The following is a 17,517-nucleotide window of genomic DNA, read 5'->3' as shown; positions in this document are numbered from 1 at the left end:
CATGCTGAGCCAGTTCTAAAAACATTGCTTTTGGGGATGATCCTTTTTCCTTGTTTGGGCTGAATGAGGGAGGTGCAAGCTCTTTTTTGGAAAGCGTGAAGCAAATGTCTGTCCCCCGCATCGTCAGTAAATCAAGCAGAGCTGGGCATTTGCTCTGGGGAGAAAAATGATACCATTGGTGAGTGATAACCCTGCAAAACAGCTGAACAAAGAACTGGATGTGGCAGGTGGAGGCCCCGCTGGGCAGGAGAGCGACCCAGATTGCTGGGTGAAAAATGAGATGGAAGTTTGCTCCTGAGCAAGCAATGGGCGGTCACACCTCTCTGTGGCATGGAAGAAGCTGCTGGTGCCTCCGTACCGTGGATGGTTGCATGAAGAAAATGGTGGAAGTGACGCCTGGGTTTCATTCCTGCTTTGCCTCTTGCAGTGTTAGGTGCTTTTGGTTAAGACTAGGCTCTGGCTTGTAAGCTGGAGACAATTTAGACCTTATGTTGTTTCTCTCTTTCTTCGAGTGCTGTGCGTTTTCGTCCGGAAGGGGGCAAAGGGCAAAGTACCCATTGGAGGGTTTCTTGGTAGGTCTGGGTGGACTTGGGCTGCCAATGGCAGCTTCCCTGCTAAAAAAATGGAAATTGCAGGTTATCTCCCAAAGTCAGGACCTCCGATCTTTTGTGTGGGTTTTCCCCCTGAGCAGAAAGAGCTTGGGGGATTTGGCGTAGAGATAATGGCTTATGAAAGTGCTCAGACGCTCGCTGAATTGCTTTGTCATAAGCGTACCTTCACAATGCTGGCTTTTAACTGAGCCGTTGAAGCTTCGACACTCCCATTAAGGTGAAGGAAGGGGGGGAGACTGATCAACTCAGGCCTTTGGATGCGTCTGGGGTTTGGAGTTTTTCCCCCTTTCTGGGATCTCTAAAAATCCTAAAACTAGACATCCCCTTTTTCCCTACATGGTGAATCTGAGTCTGGCCCAGATTAGGAGACTGCAGATGCTGCTGCTTCAAGAGATGCAAACCCATCTTGGCCCAAAAGCTCCCCAGAAATGGCCATGACTCTCACCCAGCTGGGTTTACATGGTGAAATAGAGACGATTCTCCCCAGAAATCCTTGAGGATTTTGGTTTTAAGAGGATGCAGACATTGTCAAAGGAGTTTGAAAAACCTGGTTTGATGTAAGCAGAGCCCTGGCATCCTGGTAGTTACCGTGCGTTATTGCTGCCCCCATTTTTTTTCCCTGCCTGCAGTGCCCCATGTGTGTGGATCCTGGCCGCGGGCTGCCAGCTTGGCCCTGGTGCATTGCTGGATCCCGGCACTGGCAGATGGAGGAGTTGGGTGCTGGGTTATTTTATTTATTTCTCTCCTTTTTTTTTTTTTTTTTTTCCCTGAGCCTCCCCTCCCACTGCAGCCGTCCCTGCTGAGCCCTGACCTCATGATGTCATGCTGGGAGTAGGACGTGTTGCTGGTTCTTGTTTAACCAGCCTGCCTTTCTATCATTTTCTCCCCTCCCTGCACACCCTCTCCTACATGTGAAATCTGAGACCACTCTCCGTCCCTTCCTCCCCCCACCGCCCTTTTTTTGCTTTTCCTCCCTCTCCGCTCCATCGTGAAGCTCCTTTCCATAAGGTTAGTACCGGGCTTGGGTCCCTGGCACAGAGTGACTGCCTTTCCAGAAATGTAATGGGGACTGTGTTTGCAAACTGCGCCGCTAAAGCCTTGCTAGATAAGCAAATTTGCAGGAGATCAGAGAGGCAGGAGAGAGAAACCTCTCGCGCTGGAAAAGAGGTTGGGTGATGCGATTTGGCAATAGGCTGTGTGGGTTTGGACTGCGTTTACGGAGCAAGTGGATGCTAGTTGGAGCAGGGGTGTGTCGCCCGGGGAATGGCCAAGGGACTCGGTGGATCATCGGAGGTGTAAATGCTGCATGGGGAGCGGTGGAAAAGCATTTTGGGTTTGCTGAGGAACATGGGACAAGCAAGAGCGGACATCTGTGGGAAGGCATGGGGCAGGGGCTACCAGTTTCAGAAATCCTATGAGCTCCTCGTGAGCCAGGGACATGGGGATGCCACGCTCTGTGCAGTCTGTGCCCCAAATTGCTTTGCTACCCTTGATACTTTTCCTCTTTGCTTGCTTCCCCCATCCTTAAGAGGGGGAAGTGACATTTCCTTCCCTCTGGGGAAGAGAAAAAGTGGTGTGGGAGGTTTAATTCCATGGCCATGGATCTGCAAATTAAAGGCTCTTTTGATGCGTGAGAGGCATTTTTAACGTTAACCTCTGTTTCTTTTCTGACCTGTGTTATCTCTTCCAAAGCTTGCTTGAATCCCTCCTGGCTTTTATATTAGCAAAGCTAATTATAGTTCTGGAAAGTAGTGAGGCCGGCTAATGAACGTTGAAGTTGGAGGATCTGCCCGGCACTGTGCTAGATGCTGGAGCGTGGTCCCCGCCACAGCCAGCCTAGCTGGGGCCTGCACAGAAGCCAAGAAAGCTGCTGTTGGCCGAGAGGGGAAGGATGTAGCTCCCACAGGTATGGGGTTTTGGTGGGGTAGGATCCCTCGGTGCTCAAATGAGCCTGAAACAATCGGAGATGCTACCGCTGGTCCAGCTCTGTTGGTGCGGCGGTCAAATGGGCTAATTACTCTGAGAGGCTGGACAGGCGCAGCGGGGACTTGTCGCTATTCGGATAATCTGGGTTTGAAAGTGTACCCCTGGGAAATGCGCACTGGCCAGTTCTAAAAATCCAGCATGAAGCTTTGCACATGTGTCAGCTGTCATTGTACTTCTCGTGTCTGCACCCTGTTGCCGGCGTTTTACTGCTTGATCGCTCTGTGCCTTGGTTTCCTCATGCATAACAGGGCAAAGGGGCTAAAAACCCAACTTCACCAAGAGCATGCGCTCATAAGGATGTTTTCTGTACGCCAGGTCTTGTCTGAGAGGGAGATGCTGTTTGGAGATAGATAAACAAAGTCCTGGGAATAACTCCAGGAGGTTAAGCGTACAGTTTTCTGCTCGGTTGACAGCAGTGCAACCTATGTTTTCTGAGCAAGCAATCCTTCTGAGGTTTTTTTTTTTTTAATAGTTTGCTGTCAGACTAATAATATCTCTTAAAATCCTCCCATCTCTGTAATCTTGTTTACTTTTTGGCCTTCACTCAATTTGGACAGTAAAATTGTACTCTTCTGCATCACTTGGTTTCAGCTTCTTGGGTTTTGTGTGCTAACTAAAGGCAAAGTGTTGGGGGAAAGATGTCTATCTGGATATCTTCTGGAAATTTTTATGTTTGGGAGATTCCCCCGCTGAGGAGCAAGACAGTCTTGTCACTTGGGAGAGGGAGTGGTTGAATGGTTAGAGCAGGGAACTGTGCATGTTGCAGGGAGCAACTTAAATTAATACGCCCGAATAAAAACTTTAAAATAAACATTTTAAAGTGGCTTTATGCTACAAAGCCACGGCTGCTCATACCAGCTTGGACACCACTCATGAAAACTACGGTCTTCACTCTGAAATAAATTTGCAGCTTTCCTTTATCTTGCACGATTTCTCTCAACCACAAAACCCCAGGGTTAGCGGCTCTGCAAAGCCCTCGGTGCCATTCTCAGCCCTGTTGGGTGCAGGGAGACGATGCCGCTGCACCGTTTATTCCCCACACCTCAGCAGGGCAGAGTCAGGGCCGATGCTGCGGATGTCGTCCCTCCCCTCGGCAGTGCTTGCCGGCACCAGCTGGGAATTGTGTCGACCATTAATGTGGCTGTTTCGCTGGAGCGCGGCGGCGGGAGGAGCTGCCCCGGGAGAGAAGGGAATGAGAGCAGATGAGCACCGGCTGCTGCATAAATAACAGAAAGCAGGGCTACTGCAGGGTTTGCTTTCCTCCTCTCCACCAGTTGCTGGGAACACAGGGCTTGAGCAAGATTTAGAGAGCGAAAGGAGGGAATGAAATGTGGAAAAGCTGCGCCAGGTGCTTCAAGTTGGTTGCTGTGGGAATTTGCCCCTGCTGGCCTTCCCCCCTCTTCCAAAGACTGGCCGCGAAAGCTGGGGAGGGAGGTTATATAACCCCCAGTGCTTGTTTGGCTCATTAAAACCAGTTGTTCTTGCTGGCGTCGGCTCCTCTGCACAAAGGCTGGCGATTTTTAGCAGGGGAGCAGTTTCAAAATAGCTCCAACAGCCCTAGGAGAAAACAGAGGGAGCAGTTTGCTCTGCTCCTGTCCCCCAGTCTGCTGGCCAGGTGAACCCGTCTTTTTTTTTTTTTTTTTCCCCCAAACTGCAAATAACCACCCCAACCTTTTTTTTTTTTTTTTCCCCCCCCGGGCATCTCTCCACCCTGAGGGTGGCCGCCAGCTCGAGGTCTGGGAGCAGCAGCACGGGGACAGGCTTTGTCAAAGGTTTCCTCCGTGCCTCGGAAGCTAATCTGCCGTCACGTGACGCCTGGAGCGCCGCCGCTCCAGTTGGCCTCGGCGGCGGGCAGGGCCACCGTGCGCGTGGGTATGCGAGCCAGGTGGCGCGGGGGTGTTTTGTGAACGTGGCCGAACAACTTCATTTGAAAATCGCCTCTTGGAGGCGAGGGGCGGTTTCTCTTGCCATTCTCGCGCAAACTTGGCTCTCAGGGAAACGATTCCCCCTGCCAGGGTCAGGAAGGGAAACAGGAAAAGCAGCTTTTAAAAATAGCAAGCCCTTGAAATAGTCCCCGCGTTGGGTCTCTTTTGGCTGAAGTATGTGTTTTGGCTGAACCATGTGTGCCGTTGTGTCCGCCCCACGATGGCGTCTCCTTGCTGGCCCCGCTGCCTGGAGAGGACGACGGTGCCTGGTGCTTCCTGCGATACCAAGGCACAAAAAGCAGTTTCTGCCCGTTGCAGAGGGGCAGCCTGCATCTAAAAAACCTTTGAGTGATGCGAGCAGGAGGGCCAGCGGGATTTGGGGGGTGAGGTGGGCAGGGCTGACAGATGGTAAGGGCAGGTTCCTTTGAATGCATTTGAACAGGACCCGGTCCAGGACTGACGCACAGAGCTGGGGCCTGGTTCTGGAGCGCAACGGAGGATGTGGCGTGGCCGTAGGTGAGTGGCAAAACAAGCTCCCGTCACTGCATGAGCCAGGTCTGGCACTGGTTTGGGGGGTTTGAAGCAGGGGGAATCTGGGGAAGGGAGAGTAGTGTCGTCTCTGTGCTGTGCTGTGGCCAGCTTTGGTGTCAGCGTCCTTCCGAAAAGCAGCAAGCCACACAGCTGACCTCCTAATGAGCAAAACCGCTTGCTCTTTTAAGGCAGGCTTGATTCAGGCCTGAAGAGGAGAATTTTTTTTTTATATTATTTTATCTTTTTGTGGTAGCCTAAATAAGCAGATGAGAGCCATAAAGATGACAGTGGAATTTCAGCAATTATTACGGAGCTGATGTAAGTTGTGGGCCAGCTTTTCTGAATTGGTAAATATGAGCTCAGGTTGGTTTGTTGGGACCTCATCGATGACAGTCTTTCTGTGCTGGGGGTTAATGTGCTGGTGGCAGACTCTGATCCATATTTACCTGCTTTTATTCTTCAACTCGGAGTTGCAGTGGGGGCTGCAGGTGAGTTGGCAATGTGGCTCTTACTCCACAAGTCTCAAAAAGCAGATTTGCTCTCTGAAACTTGCTCCAGGCACTGCACCATGAGGACAGGCATTTTTAGCTGAGTCTGGTGGGGATTTGAGGCCCTGAATACATGCATGCAAGGCCCCAAGTCCCTGCAGAGCCCAGAAGTAGGCCTGAAGCACCTCCTTTCCCATCACTGCACATCTTTGTGCTCTCCAGCTGATGTTTTTAAACCTCATTCAGGCTGTGATGGGCTGGCAGGACCAAATGGGGGAAGGCAGATCTTTCTACCTGCCTGGACATGGTGTTTCTGTCCCCTTTGGAGATGGTGCAAAGGGCTTTTGGACTATCCAGGACCAGCTGATCTGTCCTTGACTTTTGTATTATTTGGATATGGTGGAGAAATGCTTGGGTTGTTCCAGACTTGGAGCTGAAGATCAGTGGACTTGGATCTGGAAAGAGGAATTGCACTTCCTTATGGGTGATTTCAAAGCTCGTGGATTTTTACCATCTTTGCTCTGTGCTGTGGGGGGCAGCACCTGAAAACTTGTTTCTTGCCCAGCCATTTCTGCCATGGTTGTGCGGGGAGCCGTTCCAGACGTGTTTCCTAAAAGGCAGAAACTTGAATCTTGCAGCAGAGCATTATTAAAATTGCTTACCCTTCCTGCAAGACACCAGCTCAAATGTGTCTCCACTGCGTGCCAGCCACACACTGTTATATTCAGGGTATCTGTGCTGCCATGAGCCTGTGCTGCCTTTAATAAGCATGTTGGGCTGTTTATTGCAGTTAGAGCAACCTCAGCATCCAGTTGATGTCCCTTGTAGGATTGAACAGTGATTACGCAACTGATCCAAAGCAAGAACAACCTTGTGTGAGCCGTGTCTCCACTGGGCATCCAGACCCCGGGCAGCCAGGCTGGCCGGGGATGGTTTTGTGAACAGCAGGTTAACCAGAAACCATATCCTTCTGCCTGAAACTGAAAGCCTGATGATTATTGGTGTGACTTGCTTCTGCTAGGGTTTTTGTGTGTATATATTAATGCGAATAGCTGGCTGCAGCTGCCCTGCTTTTCAACTTTAGGCCTGTCTCTCTAGCCTCGTGCCTTTGCTGGCGAAAGGGCTCGTTTCAGTGCGGTGTTGATGATTTCAGCTCGAAATCCTGCATAACCTTGGGGTAGCTTGTAGAGAAGTGACGTGTGGCATTCCTGACCTTAGAAGTCACCTGCTGAAAGGTTACAGCTTGGGGGCATGAGATGGCTGGGGAGGCAGAGAGTGGTTTGGGCGGAAAGGGAATGCAGGTGACTCAGTGGTGGTGGGCTCAGGAGCCCGTTGGGACTTTGTTTCTCAACTGGGATTTGGGTTACCCGGCAGCTTCCATTGCAGCCCTTGCTGGCTGTGCGACATGGGGTGACCCATTGAAGCTGCTCGCAAACAGCATGTGGCTCGCCAGTGTGCGATTTCTACCCATGGTGGTAGCTGGCAGCCCTGGAGAAGAGGTGCAGAGGTGGATGGTGCTCGGTTGTGTTTTGCGTCAGGAAAACCATCTCCGTGGGATGATTTTTCAGGGAATGCCAGGATCAGTAGTCTCTGGTGATCCTGTGACCTACATCCTTTGATGTGTTTTTGGTAGCAGACAGGGTAATAGACTGGGGGACTTTTAGATGTGGAGTCTGCTGTCCTCTAATTTAAAACTCAGGCTGTGATGTTCAGGGCAGGCTGGCAAACAAGTTCGGCAGCCTTCAGTCTGCAGCTTGTCCTCTTTGAATCCAGAGAGGTTTTCTGGATTTTTTCCAAAAAAGGGTTTGGATCTTTGACTCTTTCTCTCTGCTGTGCCTCAGTTTCCAACGCTGTACAGCAAGGGGACCGGTGACCACCACGGGGCAATCAGAGCAGCTCTGCGAGCCACAGGACCATGAACAGGTCCTTCCCACCCCACCTGCATTTGGAGGGGTTGAACACAGTGGGATGCCTTGGGTGTCTTTGTGTGAAGCTGATCCACATTGTAAACTCTTATTTTTCTGTAATGCATCACAGTTAACGCCACTTAAGCTGGTAAGGGTAAAAATACACTTCCCTTCCTGCTGCCCCACTCCCATTGGCTTTGCTTCACCTAAGAAAAATAATTCTTTTGCCTAAGAAAATAGTTGTGTTTTGAGCTACCAAAATAACTCCCTGTGTCAGCCTGGTAGAGATTAAGGTGACGCTGAGCTCTTCCCATCTCTGCTTTTTCCTCTTTCTGAAGAGTTACTGATTCAAGAGCACGACTCTCCTCTATCCTCAGAGAGGGCTGAACAGGGGATCTTAGACTCAGGTTTTCTAAGAACAACAACCAAAAAAACCCTCTGGGGTGGAGACCTTCCCTTTAACACCAAGCAGGGAGGAAATACCCTTGTAATAAGTCCTGTGCAGAGACTCCTGCAAAGGGGAGCCTCCCTTTTTGATGGGAAGCAATGAGTTAAAGAGCATCTCTGAAGGCCTGGAAGCTATGAATGGCTCTTAAATGAGTTTATTCATGTCTTGAAGCTGTGAGCTTTTAAAAAAAAAAAAAGAGAGAGAGAGAGAGGGAGAGAGAGAATCCGTAATCGGTGTTGCTTGTAAAAGCAGGGATGCTAGAAGGTTGGCCAAGATAGAGGCAGGGTGCAAAAAAGCAAGAAACTTTTTAGTGGGGGACTGGGAAGGAAACACAAAACAAAGGTGATCAGTGCAATGTATTTAAAACCAGTATATGAGCACGGAGAGATGAAGTGCTGCAGCTTGGTTCATTCCTCCCCTCCACTGGAGACCCTGATGAAACTAAATAAGGGTGTGCAGCAGAGCAGGCGCTGAGCGACTTGTCTGCACAAAATAACAGCGGCAAACCCAGCCAAGCATTGGGCAGGCCCTTTGTGGCATTAGCACGCGAGAGCGCTGTTTCCCTTAATCAAAGGCGAAAGGAGCCAGGGCTGACGCAAACCAGCGCTGCGGAGACGGGAGCGACCTCTTCGTGCCCAGACCAGGGCGGCTGTGGGCAGCCCTGCCTCTGCCAGCGTGGCTGGGCTCTGCTCGACCTGTGCATTCCAGCCACAGTTACTCCGCACGTGCGGGCATGTGGGATTCCTTCAGTTGTGTATCCTTCTGTGCAAGGTGAGCATCTCTCCTTCACAGCTGGGTGCTTTCAGTCTCTTTTTGCTGGAGAAGGCACGGTGGAGGGTATCGCCTGGCGAGAGGTGCTGGACTGTGCGGGAATGGCCTTCCTCCTCCAGAGCACTAGCCAGCCGTCCCCTGGCCCTGGAAGTAGCAACATCAAGGCTGAAGATGGATTTGTCGTCATCACCGACCCGAGGTCACTTTGAGGACAGAGCTGTTACCTTCTTTGTAGTATATCCCTCCACACAGTGCTCTCCCGTTGACAATCCAGGTGGCTTCTCAGACATGGATTTTCCTTGCTTTGCTGGGCTCTCTCTCTCTTCTTCTGGGGAACCTTTTCTGGCACAGCAACCTGCTCCTCTCTGCTTTACTGTAAATATTTGTATCCTGCTAAACGGTGATTAGAAAAGTCATTTGAAAAACAAATGTCCTCGTGGTTATCATGCCGTTCTCAGCAGAGATCCTGTGCTGAGGAACCAGATGGCAGCACTGGAACAGGATTGTAGTGTTTGGTATCTGCCTCCCCCCCTAGTATTTTAAAGCCTGGTGCTTTTCCTTCTGGCCCATCTTTCTTCTGAGATTGCTGCTGAAGTCCTGCATCATCTGGAGGAGAAAGCTAGTTTTCTCATTCTGGAGCTGTATAGAATTTTTTTTTTTTTTTTTAATAAGGTGGTGCAAATTTCTCGAAATCTTGCAGAAATGAGTCAGCTTTGCTGAATCCGTTGCTGGAGCGCGATGTTAAGAGAGGTGCTGGTTGGAGGAGTGATGGCAGTAGAAATGCCACTTAGCATTTTAAATATGAGTGTCTCCATGGAGTGGCAGATTCCTTGGTGGCCCACAGACCCCATGCTGCAGCCAGTGGAGATCCCCTTGGAGTGACCTATGGTGAGAGTTAAAAATAAAGCTAGACTAAGCCTCCTTACTAAGCTGTCTGTCAGGAAAACCACCATAGTCCTTGCAGCCCTGCTTAAGCCCAAGAATAGCTGAATTGGAGGTATGAGGGGGTTTGGCAGATATGAAAAAGACCAACCAAACAGTGTGTGCGAATAGTCCCAAGACTGTTTCTTAACCCAGTTTGGCCTCCAAACTGCTTTGTTGCCAGCTACTATTGTTAGAGCATGGATGAAAGCTGATTTGGAGACTTACAATTAATTGCGCAGGTTTTAATACAGAAAGAAATGTTATGTGAAGGTGATCTGAGCCAGTTGGCGCCCTCAATGTCTAAAATCTTTTAACATCCAGCGTTTGAAGATGTGCTGATATAGCTATGGCTGAAATTGCCTGTGTAGCCTGGTTTTGTTTTGCTACGAGGTAGTTCTTGCTTCAGATGCAAGTGAAGGTGAGCTGCGATCCCATGTGAAACCCAGGCTCAGTGGGAGCTGTTGTTCCCCGGAGGCCAGATGCTGCCGGGAAGACGATTGGCACTGTCTGGCTCCCCTGCAAGCTGGGGTGGCATCTCCCAGCTCCGCTTGCTTCCTCTGCTGCCTGCTGAGATCCACCTCCAGTTTGGGGAAGGAAAATGCTGGCGAATGGAGCTCTTGGAAATGAGAGAGCATCCAGCCCACAACATATGTCACGGGGGTCTTCAAAATGGAGATGGCCGTGGAGGCTAAGAGGAGCTCCTGCAAGGATGTGACCCTCTTCCTTCCCCTGAGGGACGCAGGCGTGGGAATGCAAGGAATGCTTTCCTGGCCTGCGCCGCCGTGCTTTCTCCTGGGGATGCTGCGTGCTGCCAGACTGCAGCCGTCAGCACAAGCCTTTCTGTAGCCAGCAGGACATCGGAGCATCACCTTCTGTTCAGCATCGCAGTCAACCCGAGATAAAGGGCCTAGATGCTGAATGAACTGCACTAGTTTGCATAGGGGCAGGGGTGAACATGTTGCGACCTCAAAGATACAAGGCTCTTACAGGTAGCGTGGACATGGGTGTTTGGAGAGAGTTGCTATTGCTGCAAGGGGAAAGCTGCAGTCGACATTCATCCCTCGTTAGACATGAGAGATCCTCAGGAAACAAGCTTTGTTGGTGCTGCTGCCCATTTGGCAAACATCAAGATGCTGTGCATCCATCCATCCGTCCCACCTCTCACAAATAGTGGGAGGGATTAGCTGATTATTAAATCTTTATTGAATGAATATAGAATATGGCAGCAGCTTCCTGGGTGGCAGCAGTGTGTTTCTGGTGCAGTAGCCAGCTGCGGGGTCCGACAGCAGGGACTCGCAACTACTCCTTCCACAGCCACCAGTAGTACAAGGTGACAGATGATACAATCTGAAGGTCTGACAGCTGAAGGTGCCTCTCATGTGCCATCAGCCCATTAGGACGCTTTGGTTTGGTTGGAGACAAAAGCTGCAGGTTTTTTGCCTGTCAGTGGTTTGGCAGGTTTCAGTGACTTGTTTTTGGCATAAATTGTGGCAAAGTCGAGGGTTTCCAGAACTGCGTGGGGCTCTAAGTCCCAGGTGCTGGACACCCAAGCTGAACTTTTCCGTCAAAGTTGGTGGATTTTGATTTGACTGAATTGGGCTCTCTAGGAAAGAATCCCTCACTTTCGCAAAAAAGCTGATTTATCCATATGAGGCAATATGCGTCTTCCTCATCCATCCCACATGGTCTGTTCTGCTGTGTCCCCTAGGGCCGTGACTGCCAGAGGATTTTGATGTGACCGTTCATTGAGTGCCGCTCACTGTCTGTCCTTCCTTCTGCTGGCTCGCTCAAAGCCTTTGACTTGAAGGTTTCTTTTCTTTTGCTAAATGATAATTATGAATAGCTATCCACTCTCCATGTAAATGGCTGAAAACTTTCCTACCTGCCCTGAGGGCAGCATACCCCCAAAACTATCCCCAAGAGGCTGTTTGGATCTGCTCCCCCTTTGGCTGATACGCGTCCAGCTGTTCTCCAGCATGCAGGACATCCCCCAACCTCCTGGCCAGCTGGATCCATTGCCTGGTTATCCTTAGAAGTTAAGAGTCTTTCTTGCTGTCTAACCCATGTTCCCTGGCTGCAGTATAATCCTGGGATTTATTATCCAGCCTGCAGTGACGGGAGGAACGTTATTGCATGTTGCCGCGTCTCCCCTCAACCTTGCCTAGCATATCAGACCCTGTTTCTTCTTCCCTTACTCTCAGACCACGTTGTCTGAGTCGTCTTGTTACTGTCTGGACTCTTCCCTTGTGAGCGGTATCCTCCTTCCAGGGCCAGCCCAGCACTGGACAGACCGGTTGGCCTTGGGAAGGCCTCGCTGGTGCAGAGGGGAAGGACGATGCCTGCGTGGTGGATGCCCCTGACCGCATGTTCCCCTAGCGAGACGTTTGCTCTTTCTGCAGCTGTCTGGTTGCGACTCGGTGATTCATTGCAACCCGCCGATCCTTTGCTGCGGAGCTGTTCCCCAATCGCCCTTCTCCACCTTGTATTTATGCAGCCGATTGCTCTGGCCTCAGGGTAGCGCTGTCCTTGCCGAGCTGCATCCCTTGGTTTCAGACTGCTCTCCCAGGGCGTTGGGATCCTTTTGAACTTTCTGCTGGCCTGGCTGGGGATCAAATGATGGTATGCAAATAAACAAAGTGAAAAAGGCAGAGGAGGATTGTGATTTGCCCCAGGGGATCAGGGCTGGAGTTCAAAGGAAGGAGGCATGGGGATTTTGACGCTAGCATGGAGCTTGGAAGGACCAGGTTCCCATCCTTTCCTCTGCCACGGGTTTATAAGCTCAGCTACGTCCTGGCTACGCCGGTTCCCTCTGGGCAGGGGCAGAGGGCTGTAGCAAGATTGTGGCACTTGAGAGAGTGTGTAAGTGGGTTTACGACACATGGGTGCTGTGACAGCTTCATCTGATCCCCAGGTCTCGGTGCTAATATTTCTCTCTGCTGTGTTGCAGACTCTTCCATATTCCCCACCATGGGTGACATGAAAACTCCAGATTTTGATGACCTCCTGGCAGCTTTCGATATTCCTGACATCGACACGAATGAGGCCATTCATTCCAGCCACGAGGAAGCTGATGCTCACATCAAGCAGGTCCCTGGGGAGCCGGGAGCCCCTGACCATGTCCTCCCCCACACAGACATCACCGCTGTCAGCGTGATCGTGAAGAACACAGTCTGTCCTGAGCAGCTCGATGCCTTGGATGGACGCAGTAAAGATGGGCACGTCATTGGGCCCCGCTTGCTGCAGAATGGCTTTGGGGCCACCGAGATGCCCAGGTCCCCCACCTCCAGGTCTGTGGAAGCCGTGGCCTCCTCCAATGGGGAGTGTTGGGTGAAAGAAAAAGGCCCCAAACCCCTGGATATCTTCTCCCATTTTAGCCCTGATCCCAATGAAGACAACACTGCCAACCTGATTGACAGACCCCGGGAGTGTAAGCCAAAAGACAAATCCCTCTCAGTGCCCTCCCTTTCCCCATCTCCCACCCCATCACTGGACTGCAAAGAGCCCATGGGAGACAGTGCAGAGAGCCTGCCCCCAGCTTTCCCACAGCCCTTCGAAAACAGCCAGCCAGGGGGTGCAAGCAACTCCCCTACTACCATTCCCTGCATCAAGAAAGAGGAGTCTGACTCGGAAGAGGTGGACCACGAAGCCAGCCCAAAGGGTCTGGCTGCAGCCTTGGGCAGCAGTCCCTTGGACCATCTGAAATCAGTCACTGTACGTTACTCTGCGGATGATTCTCCCATCACATCCTGGCCTGACCCAAACCTTGACAGCAGCACCAGCAACCTTCCTGAAGTGAAACACTCGCCCACCAGCCCCCGGGAGCCGTTCTTCAAGCCTTCCTCGCCAGGTGTGCAAAGCCCCAGGCTCCCCACTTCTCCGAAGCAGCTGGACAACATCCCCCTCAAAGAAGAGCAAGAAGCTCTGGAGAAGTCAATGGGAAGTCCACAGAGTATGTCCAGTGCTGAGGAGGAGGAGGAGGAAGATGACAATAATGATTCCCCTTCTTCCAATTCCTCGCGGCCCCTGAAAGTGCGGATTAAAACCATCAAGACGTCTTGTGGCAGCATCACCAGGACGGTAACCAGGGTCTCCTCAGATTCAGAGCCAGGCTCCACCAAGGGGCCAACTGAGCAGAGCTCTCAAGAGACCTCCCTTGAGGGTGCTGGCTATCCAGCTGCAGCAGAGAAAGAAGACGGAATTGGGCTGGATATGCCCAAGGAGAAATTGGAGCTCTCTAGCCCCTTGAAAACCATCGAGGGGCCAAAAATCGTCAGTGTTCAGCTTGGCAACGGCACGAAGATCAAAGGCACCGTCCTGCCAGTCTCCACCATCCAGAACGCTAGCAGCGCCATGCTGATTGCTGCCAGTGTGGCTCAGCAAAAATCCGTGGTGCTGCCAGCCAAGACGGGCAAAGCTGTGGCCAAGAACATCATCAATCTGGTGCCGCAGACCCTGCCCAAAGCTGACACCAGGACCAACATCAGCACGGTGACGCAGACCACCACCATCACCACCACAGCGAACCAAAAAGTCAATGGCACCACAGTGGTGATGGTGCAACCGCAGAAGCCTTCCCCAACCATTGCGGGCACGGTCATTTCCAGGAGCCAGTCCAGCCTTGTGGAAGCTTTCAACAAGATTCTCAACAGTAAAAACCTCTTGCCGACGTACAAACCCAACCTGAATCCTCCGGCCGACGCGAGCCTTACCCTGCCTCCGTTTGGTTACCGCTGCCTGGAGTGTGGCGACTCCTTTGCCCTAGAGAAGAGCTTGGCTCGCCACTACGACCGGCGAAGCATGCGCATTGAAGTAACCTGCAACCACTGCACCAAACGCCTCGTCTTCTTCAACAAGTGTAGTTTGCTCCTGCACGCCCGGGAGCACAAGGACAAAGGCCTGGTGATGCAGTGCTCCCACCTGGTCATGAGGCCTATTGCTTTGGATCAAATGATCGGACAGCCGGACATCACCCCCTTGGTCTCGGTGACCTCCTTCCCCACTAGCAAGGTGGCCGGCGTGGCTCAGGATGCCTTGGCTGCAGCCAACGGGGCTCAGGACCTCCCCATCCTCCCTCTGAGCAACAGCTCGGAGCAAACCAACTATAGCTGCTTCCGGTGCCTGGAGTGCAAAGAGCAATGCAAAGACAAAGCCGGACTGGCTGCACATTTCCAGCAGGCAGTGACCACGGGAACAACCAGCAGCACGGTACGTAGGTGGCCTAGGCTGGGCTCCTCTCTCAGCTTGCTGACACAATGCTCTGCGATAGGTAGCATGACCTGGTGGTGAGGGAGATGGGGTGAGTACCAGGAGAATCTGCTCCTGGCTGTTGTGGGGCTTCACTAGGCGACCCTCAGGGCAAAATCCCTTCCCCTTTTGGGTGTTTTCCAGCCTGTGTTGCAGGAAACCTGCTTGGCAGAACTGGCTTTGGGCTGGAAACTGCAATGAAGAGTGACAGCCCATGGCCTGTTTGCAGCAGAGGCTACCTGCACTTTGTGGAAGGGCAGTGGGAAGTTAAAACATTAAATCCGGGACAAACGGGCCCTGGGAATTGTGGGACAGCAGTGGAGGACTCTCCAAATGTGAGCTAGGCAAGGCCTTACTCCACTCAGCGTAAAATCATGCAAGAAGGAAAACATGAGAGTCTGTTCGGTTCGGGCCTAGGAGGTGTCAGGATGGAGGTGGTTGTCAGTGGATGCGAAAGCCGCCTTGAGGGCAGAGCAATGGGAAGGAGGGAGGCAGGAGGCCTCGCAGAGCCATGTGAGAGCTGTGGGCACTGCTTCCTCTTTTGTGGGCTTGCAGCGCAAATGGAGTCTGGAGAAACCAGGCTGTGTTTTTCTCCTTCTTCGAGAGCCAACCTTGAAACCCCGTGTGCTTCCTGCTACTGCCAACACATCCTGGTTTGTTTGGGCAGGCGACATCCAGCAAACTTACAGGATTAATGCTGGAGAGAGATGACCTTTAAAAGGCAAGGAGAGAAAATCGGGATCCGCAGAGGAGTCCTGTTGTCCAATGCATGACAGCACCCCGTTTGTCTTTCCCAACAGACAAAAGGGAAGGTATCATTCAGACCCCCAGCTTCCTTTGCATAGCAGGAATTTGCTGTTTCCTGGTAACTCTGTTTACTTTGAAGCACTGCTATAGCCAGGACGCTGTTCAAATGCAGATATTACAGGCCTGCTGTTACAGAGGAGGGCTGCTTTCTGTTTGAAGGTCACCGAGAGTGCTGAGATTCACATGCTTATATGGATTGTCCCCAGCTTTCTGTGCCTCAGGAGATGTGGGACAGTCAGGCAAAAGACATTTCTGTGGCACAGCTGAACCACCCTCCCCCAAATCCCCTGAAAAGAATGCTGTTAAACTAGGATAGTCTCTATGAGACCCAAACCATGGCCAAATCCTGCACTGTCTGGCATGACCCGCAGCCCCCTTGAAGGAACCAGCTTGGAAAAAGTTACACTGCCAGAACCTTATGTCCTGTCTGCAGACGGTTGAGATGGTTTAAGGTGTTACCAGGTCATGGGAAGCATCCTTTTAATGTGAGAGGATCTCTTATGCACATCTCCTATCCCAATGTTGGTGTTGACGGAGGGTTTGAGCTGCAAAGCTGAGGGCTGGCGGGTTCACAGGATGTAGCAAAGTGATCTGCGATGGGGCGTTCGCTCTGATCATCCCGCCTGGAGCACTGGCTCTGTCCAGGTCTGCGGCAGGAGCAGTGAGAGGGAATGAAGAGGAGATTGGTGCTGGGGGAAAGACACCTGTATCTCCCCTCATGCACCTGCTGCCTGTGAATACAGGCAGAATAATGCTTCTAGCACCCAGGGAGCCCGGGCATGGGGAGTGCTTGAGCTTGGAAATTTGACAGCAAAGTTGCTGGCAGGGCAAAATCTATTAACAGCTTTCGCCTAGTCACAGTAACATTGTCCCTGTACCCGCGAGACAGACTCCTCCCTAAACCAACACCGCCTACAAACAGCTTTTCTTCCTCCTGTTCCTTAAAAAAAGACCCAGAGACTTTCTTCAGCACAGTGAGGGATGGGGATAGCTGAAGCTGTGAGCTGTAAACATCGCTTCCCCTGAGTAAAAAGCCTCACGCTGAATACCCTGGAGCGGCCTATTGTGGCCACCTTCCTCTGGCATTGGGCTCCGCTCCCTCACAGCGCCCGGGGGGATCTAGGCCCATGGCAGATGTTGTCCAATGGTGTAATGATGTCTTTATCCTCCCTCTCCTCCTATTCTGTTCCCTCTTCACATCTACTGAGATCTGAAATGCCTCCGTATCCCTGCAGCCGGACCCTTCCTCAACTTCAGCTACCTTTTGGACATTCTCCCTTCCCTAAGTGTCACCCTGTACCTGCTCTGCCTCTTGGGCTGTCTATAACTGGCTTTAGCTGCTGTATCTTGTCCAGTCCTTCGCTCCCCGCTGTTCCCCACTGCCAGAATCACCCTTGGGCCTCTCTTGGCAGCACTTTGAACCCAAGTTTTGATAAGACTTGTGGGGGAGAGATGGCAGGGGCTTGCGTTGGACAGCTTGCCACATGCAGCGACTGGCTCTGGACTGTGTTTATGCCGCCCTGCTTTGGTTTTGGTGGTTTCCAAGCACAGGGCAGTGTTTCAGGGAGCTGTGGGCACCGTGAGTGATGAATGCAAGTCTCCAAAGGTGGCTTGGCACCTCACAGATGACTTTTGCCTTCCAGCTCTGGCTCCTCGGTAGCTCCCAGGCCACCTTTGCACCTCCCTGTGCTGCAGGATCCATGCTTGGTCCCCGAAAGCTGCTGCAGGATCCAAGCCCGGCCTTTCCCACGTCCCTCCTCTGGGCTGAGTGCTTGCAGCGCCTGTGTGGGCACCAGCTTGCTGCTCCCTTCCTTGCTTGCCCCACCTTTGCTCTGGTTATTGCTCAAGTCTGTCAGTGCAGCTCCTATTTGAGCC

General features: G+C 51.9%; 1 protein-coding gene across 2 annotated transcripts in view; it reads left to right on the top strand.

The window, feature by feature from the left end:
• Positions 1 to 17,517, top strand: part of ZNF687 (zinc finger protein 687) — a 34,939-nt gene that overhangs the window by 8,998 nt on the left and 8,424 nt on the right. For both annotated transcript variants that reach the window (XM_067313439.1, XM_067313440.1), the window contains exon 2: positions 12,539 to 14,796. In XM_067313439.1, coding sequence (XP_067169540.1) covers positions 12,559 to 14,796 — 2,238 coding nt within the window. In that variant the 5' untranslated portion in view covers positions 12,539 to 12,558. The remainder of the gene's footprint in view (positions 1 to 12,538; positions 14,797 to 17,517) is intronic.

The sequence above is a fragment of the Apteryx mantelli genome, chromosome 31 (assembly GCF_036417845.1).
Source record: "Apteryx mantelli isolate bAptMan1 chromosome 31, bAptMan1.hap1, whole genome shotgun sequence".
NCBI lineage: Eukaryota > Metazoa > Chordata > Aves > Apterygiformes > Apterygidae > Apteryx > Apteryx mantelli.
The sequence above is the reverse complement of the archived record's forward strand: the minus strand, read 5'-3'. Positions and strand labels throughout refer to the sequence as shown.